Source organism: Sesamum indicum, linkage group LG5 (assembly GCF_000512975.1).
Source record: "Sesamum indicum cultivar Zhongzhi No. 13 linkage group LG5, S_indicum_v1.0, whole genome shotgun sequence".
In the NCBI taxonomy this organism is placed as follows: domain Eukaryota; kingdom Viridiplantae; phylum Streptophyta; class Magnoliopsida; order Lamiales; family Pedaliaceae; genus Sesamum; species Sesamum indicum.
Genome location: NC_026149.1, coordinates 5,201,579 through 5,215,668, shown reverse-complemented (window position 1 = coordinate 5,215,668; position 14,090 = coordinate 5,201,579). Strand labels below are relative to the sequence as shown.

Sequence of the window (14,090 nt, the reverse complement as noted above, 5' to 3'; positions counted from 1 at the left end):
TATCATGTATCTTAAAATTGATTTCATTGTGTAGTTAATAATTTACTTTAATTCAATTTAACGAAAAAACAAATCTATTATTTGGTATGTAAGGTAAAGAGTAAATATTAAACTAACATGTCTTCTAAACCAGTCAATAGGCCAATGTTGCGCAGGCCCCGACCCATTTTAATGGGCCTAAATTCAGATACAAATTCATAATTTCATGAGTTAATTACACTTAGGTTTTAAATTACACTTTTTAAAATAAAAAATTGAAATTATATTTACATCTTTTTTAAAAATTCTCAATTTACATTTGACTTTCTTTCGATATGGTCTGGACGAAAAATGCTGACGAAAGCAAAGAGAAATACATAACTTTTAATTTGTCACCTCATTTAATATTTTCATGTATATTTTTGCACTTATAAAGAGATTAATGTAATATATATATGGATTGATGATAATTAATATCATTATTTTTTTTTTCATAATTATAAAATTATTATATGAAAACATTGGATGATGTGTATAATTGAAAATTATGCATTTTTTTTTGCTAACGTCTGCATTTTTTGTTTAAGTTCTAGTAAAAAGAGTGTTAGGTGAATACAGTAAATTTTTTAAGAAGGTGTAAGTGTAATTTTAATTTTTTTTTAAACTTTCGTATTTTAAGCTTGATTTAACCCTGAGTTTAAATTAAGCCCAAACCCATTAAATTAAATTCATTGAATCTGTATCGGGTAAAATACCCATCGTTATCCGTTCATACCCAAAGCCTAGTTTTCATTCTTTCCCAATTCAAACACTAAATGCCGACCTATCGCTCCCAGACTTTCCTCTCTCGAGTCACAAGTCTCAACACTCCGTCAGTCTCACTCCGCTCTCCATTGCACCCATCTCAAGAAAGAAGTGTGTTATGTGTCCAGATGTGCTAATTCAATTTTCTTTTTTCTTTTTTTTCCCCTTGAAAATGGCATGTAAAATGGGGAAATACAGTCTTGTGCTGTTCTTCGGTATTCTCCTCCTCTTTGGTGGTGTCTGCTCTGTTTCTAATCTACCCTCACCTGTCACTAAGTGTCTATGCACATACACATGCGCTAATTCATTATGGGATTAACATTTAGTCTCATAATTTAAAAAAATTAACACTTTTGATCCTCATACATTATTTTTATTTATAATTTAACGATATAGATCACATGCCTAAAAACCTTGCTATTAACTATTTTTGGTTGGAGGAAAAATTGGCCCTTTTTCAATATAGCATACAGATGCTTCATTTGGCCTACTTGATTCACTTGTGGAAAATATAATTTTTTGTGTTGCTTCTACTTGGTTTCAACTTATAAAAAGGCAAAATTGTAAAATTAGTCCTATATGTATGGGGTGGTGAAATTGGTCCTGTAACTAGACTGGCAATTTTAGTCTTTTATATTTTTAATTTATAGCAATTTTGGTTCTTCCGGCCAAAAGTGAACAAAAATTAGCAAATCAAATCGGGGCTTAAGGTTTCGACAACAAATGGGCATTACTTATACAATGAACATCCTATGTGGATGCTGACATGGAAAGAATGGCTAGCTACCACCTAGCAACACCACTTCACGGCCGGTCGTCGAAATTTTTTTCCGGTGTGTCTTTGGCCACGCATAGCACTACTAAAATCGTCGTTTGACATTGATTTCAACCCTAAAATATGTGTCTCAATTGGAGTTCAAACATGTCCCCAATTACTGATTATACTTTTGCCCCTAAAACCTGGATCTATTTTCTCTCTCATCAAAGTTTGTGGCTATTTGACCTACCCATTGGTCGAGACCACCACCAATCAACTCTCCATCCTCCAGTGGGTTGATACACCCATGCCCTTCCATTTTTGTCCACTATCCGGTTTGTTCTCTCCCTTTTCATTTTCGCCACTTTTGTGCCTCACCCACAATTAGTTTTTCCGTTATATCTCCGCCACCAGCAATCATCTCGCAGGAGGACCAACACCCTTTTGTTCGCCTCCCCATGGCGCACACATCCATTCGATCAATTTCGGTCAATGGGACCATCCACATCGTGGCATCTTCATTGATTAACTTCTCCTATATATTTTAATTTAGTGACAATTTTAGTCAAATATATTTTAATTTAGTGGCAATTTTAGTCAAATATATTTTAATTTAGTGGCAATTTTGGTTCTTCTAGCGAAAATCACCCGTCAGAAGCCACGTAAGATGCCACGTGTTCAAGTTAACTGGAACTCTAAGCCCCAATTTTTTCGGTTAATTTTTGGGTAATTTTGGACGAATGACCAAATTTGGTACTAAATTAAAACATATAGGACTAAAATTGTCAGTTCAATAGTTATAGGATTAATTTTGCCACCCCCTACACTTACAGGATTAATTTTGAAATTTTGTCTTATGGGAAGGATAGTCAATTTTTTTAACAAAATAGAGAAATTGCTATACCTTTTGCCCTAATTTTCTTCTAAGTTTATTTTTTTTCCCTCAAATGTAGTTATATTTTTTTCTAAAAATGATCCCACACTTGAAAATAAATCAATATTTCTCCACAGCAAAAATATTTAACAATCACATACTAGGCATGTGCGCTACACAACTAAATTGTAGACAAAAAAGTGGTGAGGATCAAAAGTGCTAATTTTTGTAAGTTACAAGGCTAAATGTGTTAATCCCATAATGAATAGAACCAAAAGTGAAACGGGCCTAACTTATGGGACAAAAATTCTTTTCTTCCCCATACATAATTATAGAAGTTAATTATGGGAGCCAATTTAGAATTTTGTGCCCTAAACTTTGATCAGAAGATTGCTTGATGGAACTGGACTGTATCTATATGATATACACTGCTAAAGGTTCACATCAGTTTTACTTATTCTCTAGTTCCATGGGTCCTTGGTAGATGGTCACCTATGGTAATGGGTACTCTTGAATTATTGAGTTGATCAAGAAAAATTAATCAAATATGATTCAATTAACGTATAGCAAGATAGTTGTTGAATTAAATTGTATATGTGATGCAAGCTCATGTCTAGTTAATGTGGTATAAGGATCGCATACGAAATACTAATGATATTCTGAAGAATTAACTGAAAAATTAATTTTGATGGAAATTAACTACTGAAAATCCAAAAGATATAGATAAATTAATTTAAAAGAGTTTAAATTAATCATTTAATAATTGAATTTTTCAATTGAGGTCCTATGTGATAAAAAATCCAAAGTATTAATTAACTAAATTAATTAAATATTTAAATTTTGAGATTAATTAATCTAATTAATTAATCTTAGATCGAAAAATTAAATAAAAATTTGATATAGACTTGAAAGTAGTTGATTGGATCAATTAATTACTGCCTCAATAGACTCTCAACAGACCACGAGGACCTATCATTAATTTAAGGCCATTAATTAGGGACTTGCATCCTTATAAGTGAAGCTCACCTACCCTTGACTTGAAACAAGCTACACCCTGCAACTATAGAGGGAGTGGTTAGTTATTTGTGGGTTCTTGAAATGTGTGTTTATCTATAAATGTGTGTTAAATATACTTTTTCAAATGGTTGATATTCAAGTACATGGATAGCCCGATTGATATGTGATCTCGTATAATATTTTATTTATCGCTTTTGTTGCTCAATTTGAGTCTGAGCCTTGTACCAATTCCTTAGGGGGAGGGTTGTTGGTTGGGAAGGGAGATGAATTATTTCTTCATTTTTTATGTCTAAATATAATTATATTAGAAACTTAAACTTTCCTAATTGTACTTTGTTTAAATAATATAATTTTAAAATATGTTCCCCTCAAATATCTTTTTTCCCAAGTCCAAAATTAAGGAAGTGTGCCACCGCCAGGCAGTTCAACAGGCCTGACCATGATGACACATAAGCAAGGTATCCTATGGTATGTGTATTTTTTCTAACCTAGCAAGTCCAAAAATGGAATGAGATTTGGTACAATCGATCGATCTGTCCCAAATCTCGACTTTTTTGTAATGAAATATTTTACTTAATTTTTAGGAATATAAAGAGATAAATTATTATTTTATTTTTGACACGAAGATATATTGCTCATTCATTTAACCCACGGGTAAATTGCATTTTCCCCCTAAATTATTTATCAATCCGATCTAAACCCTGCAATCAAATATATATGATTTGTATTTTAGAATTAATTAGGCATGCACGTCTTGCTAACCTTCTTATTGTAATCAAAGTCCAATGACAAAATCTTATCACTCTCATTCATACCAGCTGGCGATACAGCCCTACGACATTAGTCTTACGCACGTCATCTTCCCACTCCCTCGATCCAGCCGAGTGAACGAAATATTTTATTTTCTCTGTATATAGTAAAAGACCGATTGATTAAGATCAGTTCTAATATATATGGGTTTTTCCTAACCAAATTATAATTATTTGTTAACTATAATTAACACCTTTCGGAAATACGGAATTACACATTATCCGAAGAAAGACTTTCGAACTTAAATTTGCACCTTATTCAAGAATTATCGCTTTACAAGTACTACACTCTCTCATTTTAGTGTAAACGAAAAATGTGGATATTAAACTTGAAATTCTATCTCTCATCCAGATAATCCATATAAATTATCGATAAAGATAGTCTAGTAATATATATTTTTATATTTGTCAGAAGACAAGTGTATTTTTTTTGTAAAGGGTGTAAGTGTAAGCTGCGAAAATTTTTCTTAGAAAGTGTAATTTAATATTTTTGAAAAGAGTTTAAGTGTAATAAATTGTTATAATATATATTTATTATAAAATTGAAATAATTCGATTCCAATCTTTTCTATTAAATATCAAAACCTAATAAATACAATTATAACAATCATACCCTCATCAACAATATAAATGAAATTTAAATAACACCTACTAACACCTCTCAGTGTTATTTGGTTGAGGACTCTCCCAATTCCTCCAGTCCTAAATCCTCATATGGGCTAAGGTTGGAATCTTGGCACATGATTTTTTCCATGGTTTTGTTCGACACTGTCATCCTAGAAAAGAATCATGACAGGTTTTCAGATGTTTGAAGCCTATCTGCTTCGTTATATTTATTCTGACTCGATTGAAAATCCATCCGTATCAGTTTCTATTTCTTCCTCATATATGCTTTCATCTAAAGAAAGATCTTCGAATTGGTATATATGTATCAAATCGTCATAGTGTCATCCGTGGCTTCCATTTTCGTAACTCACCACGTTTCTGCAGACAGACTGAAGATATATGACCTTTAGCTCCATAGGTCCAGTAGTTGCAGTACTTAAAACCTTCATTGGCTTGGGTATGGGCCTGTCTAAAAGTTCTCCTTGTAGGGGTTCTTTTAGATCTTGTATCTGTTCGTCTAGATCCTTGGAATGAAGGCTTTGTTGGTTCAATCTTCTATACAGATTTGTATATTCTGACTTTTGATTTGGATAACCACCCTCTTCTCCTAAAATAGGTTTGTTTGGAACTCATAGGGTAGGAGTCATTACTCTACTTCTTCCTCTTCCTTAGCTCGTTTGATTCTCCTATAATTGTAGGAAAATCATTATTATTTCAACAAAGAGGAGTTCTTTTGATCTTAGCTCTCAGCCTCTTCATGTTTTTTTGGATGGATGCACCAATCCTTCAGTTTGTCCTTGAGAAAAGACATCCTTCTTCTAACTGAATCCAGCTATCCTTCAAATACTTTGTATGACTGGATTAACATTTCTCTCCATGGACAGTAGATCTTTGCAAAGGACATTGGAGTTGTTATTTTTGTTACTACTCCACTCTGGAAGAATACTTGCGAAACCAATAGATATATTCATCTACTGGACAAATACTCCTTAGTTCAAGGCCAAAAAGAGCTTGTGGATATTCTCTAGCCTTTTATGTTGTACTTCCTTCAAAGTATCCATCTCCAATTAAGTGTTTCTTGATAAGCTTTCCTTGACAATCCATGGTTGTGCTTTTTGAATCCCCGATAAGGATATTGGCTTTGGTATCTTTTGGAGTATAGTCCATCCGATCTTTTTCTAAACCATTCAAGCTCAACTCCAGTAGTTTTATAAAGTTTTCTTTGTCGAGTTATAAGGTAGTTATTGCTATCTTTATAGCTACAACCCATTCATCTATCAGCTTCTCGATCTTTTGGAAGTCGATAACATTCAAGTTGACTATGGCACCGTATGGATGCAAGGCTGGAACATGGTCTTTGTTCAAGGTGTATTTTTAGGTGCCCACCTCGGCTTACTTCCTAGATTTTGTCTAAGTCTGGTTCCTGCATACATTGGTGTCACGTTGGCACAGAAACCCGTACTTTTCCTCATTGGATGAACTATGAAGGATCATTGGAACCTATGCTTCCCTCCTGCAGTACTAGTGCTGGAGTAATTTCATTAGTTTGAACATTAACTAAGTCTACAATCCCAAGTTGGGAAAAAGATTCAGCCAATTCCTATAAATTTGATATATCTGCCCTTGTAACTTCCATTATTTCATGGAGCTAATGACTTCTCAAATCATATTGTCTCTTGTCTTCGAATTTGGAATCTCCATTCCCTTTCCCTTTTTATTTAGAAGAGATACTATTCCAAGGGCATCCTTAATCCACTCCTGTTTGGATCTGGATGTCTCAAGACTCTCCCTTTGGTTTCGCTTTAGATTTGTAATTCATGACGTCGAATATGTAAGATTCTTGTGTAGATATAAAAGAATCTTAAGGATCTCGTCCACCTTTTGGCTCAAGATTTCTATTCTCAGAGATATATAAATTAACCTATGTCATACAGTCTTGAACTGTCATTTGAATTTCTCTCATCTTGCGTGATATTCGAGGTATCCGGCTCGAGTTCTTTCCAATCAACTCTATTAATCATAATTTATAGAATTGTGCTAGTAAAGGAAATCACCCGTTCCGTTGCATGTATGTTTCTCACCGTATTTCTTGGTAGCACTTTCTGATCAGTGGATTCTCCACCATTCTTCTTGTTCCTTCTCAGTAAGTAAGGTTCAAGATCCGGCTTTGTGGCTTTCTTTAGAATTCCTAGGACGAAATGCTTTCTTTATTTTTTCAAGATTTGAGAATATTCCTGATTGTCACTCGAACCCTCATTCGGTGTTTGGAGATAATCTTCTCCCTTTTCTAGAATTTCCATAAGAAATTTCATGTTCGATCTTTCAGAATCTGAAAGTATTCCCTATTGTAATTTGAACTTTCGTTCGCTTTTATTCTCTTAAAGAGTCTCTTCTGTTAGTGGAAAAAATATCTAAATACAATATAAACAAATATTTCTTCAATATACCTAAACTCTGATACCATTCTAGCCGAGCATGTGCAAGATTATGCATTAGGATGCAAAATAATTGCAAATGAATTAAAATGCTCATTTTAAAGCTGGGAAAGGGTAAAATTATCCATAATTCTGTCAGATTGGTGCAGAGGACTAAAATCACGATCCTTTTGGAACTTACGGAACTAAAATTGCTAATCATAGAGTTACAGGACCAATAACGCCACCCCCTGAGTTACAAGACTAATTTTGCAATTTTTCCATAAAAATAACCAAATAAATTCAAGTGTTGTGCGAATTGACCAATATTATTATTTTAGCTGTCAAGTTCATAACATAAGTACTGCACCATGAATGCACTTAAATTAAATTATAGTCCAAAGAATATTGAAGTATGTCTATCTGTCTATATATATTTCAACCACCCTATCACATTCATCTCGGTGAGGTGGTATTTGCTGGTCTTCAACTATATAATCTAGCTAGCTTGCAGGAATGTAACAAATATTCCAATTCCAAAGGAGAAGATTAGTTCTGTTTTCAGCTGGAAATGGAAAATATTCTTGCTTTATGCCTGCTGGTATTTTTCGTCTCGTTGCGTTCCAGTTTGGTTGAGGCCAATATCTTCAATAGCATGCTGTTGCAGTGGGGTGCTCAACATTCCGGATTCCTCGGCACTGGAGATGATGCGACGCTCATCCTGGATCAGATCACAGGTGTGTCTCGATAACGTTAAATCGCCGGAAATGAAACAGATATATAACATAGAAGAATGCTAATTCCTTCATTTCAATTTAAGAGACTCTTGTCAAAGTTGATACATTTTATAAGTCATTTTGAACTAAATATGGACTCCCATTAATTTTTTTTTTTCTCATATTTGCAAATTCTGTAAATTTTGGCCAACAGATAAATTTAGTTTTTAGACGAAAATAAACTTGATTTTTCAGACCATAACTGATATATGTGTAATTACACTAAAACTCAATAAAGGGATTTCGCAATTATCCCCTTTAAATTATGTCATGGGCTATAATTAATATTGATATGCAATTCTAAGTGCGAAATTCAATTAAGTTTGCTGATAGGCGGATCCATCTTTAATTCAGGATCTGGAATTGAATCAAAGGAATCATTTCTATTTGGGAGCTTTGAGATGCAAATCAAGCTGGTGCCTGGAAACTCTGCTGGAACGGTAACAGCATATTATGTAAGTGCATTAATACTAAGTTGATACTTTTGGAATATCATCAATCTATTTTCAAACACAGATAGTACAATAATACAAAAAATATATACTCGTGATAATTTTAAAATTATTATTAAAAATAAATATTAAGTGCTCATAATTTTTATTTTATCAAGATATAATTAATTCGGAAAATTTATTAGTGACAATAATTTTATGTAAATTATCGCTATTAAAAATTATTTTAAAATTAATTATCCCTTCTTTCCCAACCGGCCCCTCACCAACCCCACCACCATGCCGTCGTGTGCGGCACCCTCGCCCAACTCCACACCGCCTCGCCTCTGCTGCCATCTGCGCCCAGCCCCCCCTCCCCCTCCATCACCGCCCTCCGTTTCGTCGCCGTCATACCAAGTTCCAACATCGTCCCCCAACCCCGCGCCAGCCGTTCTCCCTCACCCCCTCCACGTCGGGCCGCCCGAAATTTCCCTAAGCCCCGTGTGTATACTCGTGTGTATATACATATAGTATGTATGCATGCTTGAACATATATTTTTTATAATAAATTATATACATCAATATACATATATGTGTATATACATTACATATTTATGTATACACATACATGTATATGTATAAAAGAGAAAAGGTGGGCAGGATGTTTTAGTTTGCAATTTTAATCAAAGGGCCGAAAAATGGTTTGTTGACTTTAGTTTAGTTTTACCTCACCAAAAAACTTAGTTTATTTTTAAGTGAATTTCTTTTTGGCCTTTCACCCGATAGGTAAATAAGGCCTTTTTTACGTGTGCCCACCACTTTTTCAATTGACAAGATTACTTTTTACAATAATGTAAAACATAAAGCTGATTTGTATAAATAAATCATATCTCATAAGATGTTATGATTTATATAAATAAATCATATCTCATAAGATGTTATTATAATTATTTCTAGAGTAAATCACAACGGGCTCTTTTAAAATTTGGTATAATTACAAACACCTCTTTACTATTTGAAAAATTACAAATACCTCCTAACATTACAAATACCCTCTTATGATGGTCTATTATAAAAAGGTATTTGTTAGGATATTTGCAATTTGAAAGGAAATTTATAATTTTTCAAACAATATTTAGGTATTTATAATTATGATAAATTTTAGAGAAGTCCATTGTAATTCACCCTTATTTCTATAATATTGTTATTTTTATTTTGAAAAGGCATGCAACTACACCTATGCAGCCGCTTAAAAAGCATAAATGAAGAAAAATTAATTTGGTATGAATCGAACAATGGCAGCTGTATTCAAATGGAGAGAAGCATGATGAGATCGACTTTGAGTTCCTAGGGAACGTTTCAGGACAGCCATACGTTATCCACACAAACATTTATACTGGAGGAGAAGGTGGCAGAGAACAGCAGTTCTACCCGTGGTTCGACCCAACCGCTGATTTCCACAATTACACAATCCATTGGAACCCTACACAAGTTGTGTAAGTCTCACCTTATTCATACGCTATGGATAAACTGTCATTTTACTGAAAAATTCCATCTTTTAATAATGAGTTTAATGCAAGATATTATAAATGAACAAATTACTCCCTATATAAAAATTATTGAGACGAAGGTAACTGAGTAATTATTATATATGTATTTACTTCAAGTTTTTAGAAAAAAAAAATAATTATTGTCTAACTTAATTTGTAATAAAAGAATAGTTCATTATAACAATAACTTGGATAAATTGCAATCTTAATTTCGTAATTATAGGGGTGAAAATTTTAATTCTGTTGCATTTGAATTGACAATTAAGCTCTCTAATTTAAAGAATTGGCAAATTAAAGAAAATCAGTCGAAAATTGCAATCTGATCAGAAGTTAGGGCCTTACATGAGGTGCACATGACGAATTCGGTTAGATTTGTAGTTTCCAGCAGATTGTGCCCTTAATGCACCTTTTTTTTTAAAGTCGCAGGGCATATTTGCAAAATTAAATTTCAATTGGACTAAAATTGTACTCAGTCCTATAATTACGATGTTGAAATTACAATTTTCTTCCTATTATATACATAATAAAAAGTTAAGTAAAACATATAATTACAAATAATCGCCAACAGAAAAGTCCACATTCTATTCCTAATATAACATTAGTGAAAATTCGATTATTGTTTTTGATAATATCCTAATAATACAATTGATAATATTATGGCATTTACTAGAGGTGTAAACAAGCAGACCTCGAGTCGAGCTCGGTAAAAAATTCTGGCTCGAGCTCCAGTTCAAGCTTTTGATTTTGAGTTCGAGCTTTTCCTTTTTTTAAAAGAAAAAATATTTATAATTAAAATAAAAAGTATTTAAAATATTTATTTATTTTGTTAGATTGACAAGCCGAATTATTTTCAATAAAAGTATATTCATAATTTTTAAAATTATTAAATAATTTAAAAAAGTAATAATTAATATGAAATAAAATATTTATAGTAATAATAATGCACTTACTAACTTTGATGATTAAGATTACTTTTGTATAGAGATTAAACATATAAATAAAATATCATATTTTATCAATATTAGCTAAATTTAAAAATGTGATATTACTTAATAATTATAATATATGATTAATTTTGAATATAAAGTATTTAAATATGGAGTTAAATATATAAAAAATAAAAAAATATAAATGTAAAAAAAAACTAAAAAGGTCGCGAGTTGGCTCTCGAGTTTATGAACAGAATGTTTTGAGCTCAAACACAAAATCGAGCCTCGCGAACCGGCTCAACTCATCTGTCACCTCTAGTCTTCACGGTGCGACCCAACATCAGTGAGACATATATATATATATATATATATATATATATATATATATATATATATATATATATATATATATATATATATATATATATATATATATATATATATATATATATATATATATATATATATATATATATATATATATATATATATATATATTGAATAACCATGGTATCATTAAATATTTTTAGATGACAAATACAAAAGAAGTGATACTTTAAACTGTGTACACATCCTAAAAGGGAAAAATTCAATCGATCTCTTATAATATTGTAAATGAGTATATCATCATCCTATAAAAAAAATATAACAATTTACATCCCTATATTTTTAAAAATACAGCAATTTTCCCCCTCTATTTTTTAAAATGGAGCAATTTACGTAAAGAGGTAAATTATTTTATTTTAAAAGACATAAGAAAATAATTTGCTCATTTACAATATCACAAGCAGGTAAATTGCATTGAACCCCATCCTAAAAACTGTATACTTGTTCCAGATGTTAGATCCACGAGCCAAAGACAATTGTATCCATTACAAGTTTCTATTGTTTCAGGTGGTATGTGGACAGCATCCCGATAAGAGTTTTCAGGAACTATCTGAGCAATGGGATTCCCTATCCGAACAAGCAGGCAATGCGAGTGTATTCCAGCATCTGGAACGCCGATAGCTGGGCAACGAGAGGTGGCCTAGATAAGATTGATTGGACAAAAGCACCCTTCATTGCCAGATTACGCCGTTTTACACCCATGGCTTGCCAATACAACGGGCCCGTCAGTATCCGACAATGCAGTGCACCTACACCTGGGAACTGGTGGAACTCTCCGGCAAACAGCAAATTGAGCAGCGTTCAACAACGCAAGATGGACTCAGTTAGAAACAAGTACATGATCTACGACTACTGCAAAAATTTCAAAAGATACAACGGGCTGATGCCGGGCGAATGTTTGATGCCGCAGTATTGATAAATGTTGATCAGTATCTCCAAGTCAGGAAAATGTTACAACCTAAGCTACAAGAAATAGGAAAAAAATACAAGTAACATCTTTGTAATATTGCAAATTCAGATTACTCCTCTATGAAAAAGGGAAAAAAGATTTTGGTCCATTAATTTTGTCTGCAATTAATTTTAGTATAGTAATTTCCATAATTCTCACATTTTAACCATTAATCTGAAAAAATATGTCAATTTGGTCCTCCAGCGTACGGACGTGCAAATGCTTTTCAATTTAGGAATTTTTAGTCCCATGTGGCACTATAGTATTACATGGCAATTGAGTTGACATTTTTAGAAGAAAAAATGTTAACTTTTTCCTCCTAAAGTCTTTTCCAATTTTCTTAAAATATTTTCCAATTAATTTTTTCCGTGGTTTAATTTGACACCACATGTGGCACTAAAGAGTATCTTAGCACTTAAAGTGGATATTTTTGTCCATGATTTAATTTTTGTCACATATAATAAATAATCTTACATATTTTAAAATATATTACAAAGTAGAATAAAATATATAATTTAATATATAAATTCAAAAAAGATAAACTATTGACCAAAAAAATATTAAACTCATAAAAATTGATTCAATTACAAAACTACACATATATCTATAATTTATCGGGATAATTAAATCAACACTTTCTGAACTACGACTTATTATAAATCACTTTTACTTTTAAAAACTATATATACCTATAAAAAAATTTGATATAATTTACACAAATTACTCTTATTTTTTAAAAAGTTACGTGTGCATCTCCTAAAAATGTCATTTTTGCTCGTCATAAATGATTTCTGTAATTAGATAAAAAAAAATCATGAAATTTATGTGAATAGATCATAAATCAGGAATATAAATATAAGGGTAAATTACAACCACCTCTCACAAGGTTTTGCATGATTACGAATGCCTCATGTTTGAAAAATTATTAATAACCCACTGATTTTAACGATCATCTAATAATTAGCCCAAATCGTTAGGTTTTCATTCATTTTTTTATGGTAAATTGACCAAAATGCCTTTGTGGACTAAACATTATAATTTTATTTATTTTTTAATTTTTTTATGGACTAAGTGTATAATTTCTACAAAAAATTCATCTACCTCGTTCGATTTTTTTATAATTTTTTAATTTAAAAAATAAAAAAATATAATAAGGGGAAAGTTGACAATTTCATAAGCTATCCAAAGATTATATAATTTTATCAAATATCAGGAAAATTTTTGTAATTTTTCAAATAATAAGGGGCTATTCATAATTATATCAAATCTAAAAAAATTATTGTAATTTACCTTAAATATAATCCTAATTTGTTTGGGGTTGGGGGGGGGGGGGGGGGGGTTCCTCCACGAGGTTGCCTTGTAGAATGCCCGGTGTACTTATCAGCCATGTCAGATAATGATATGGCTTATTTCGTTGGATAAATATGCAATTACCTAATTGACACATCTTTGCGAATTAGTGGTTAAAATGTGAGAACTATGAAAATTAGTATACTAAAATTAATTGTGGACAAAGTTAATAGACCAAAACAAAATTTTTTCAAAAAAATAGTAATTTACCTCCATGTGTTTTCTAAATACAATAATTTATCTCCTTAGACGCAACGGAATAAATTGCTCTTTTTTATTCATAAAGAGATAATTTGATCATTTACAATATCTCAAAGGGTAAATTGCTATTCACCCACGACAAATATCACTTGTTGCCATGACTAATTAAAAAGCTATGGCAAAGAATTAAATGGTGTGGCTACAGCCTAATAATGCAAAACCATTGCAAGAATGGGATATTGAAGCCATTGTCAAGA

The 14,090-nt window shown here is 31.9% G+C and overlaps 1 protein-coding gene across 1 annotated transcript; it reads left to right on the top strand.

Moving 5' to 3' along the window:
• On the top strand, positions 7,811-12,610 carry LOC105162072 (probable xyloglucan endotransglucosylase/hydrolase protein 26). The gene is made up of 4 exons (XM_011079990.2): positions 7,811-7,997; positions 8,391-8,491; positions 9,770-9,963; positions 11,841-12,610. Exons 1-4 carry the CDS (start codon positions 7,832-7,834, stop codon positions 12,247-12,249), a joined length of 870 nt encoding a protein of 289 aa, XP_011078292.2. The 5' UTR covers positions 7,811-7,831; the 3' UTR covers positions 12,250-12,610.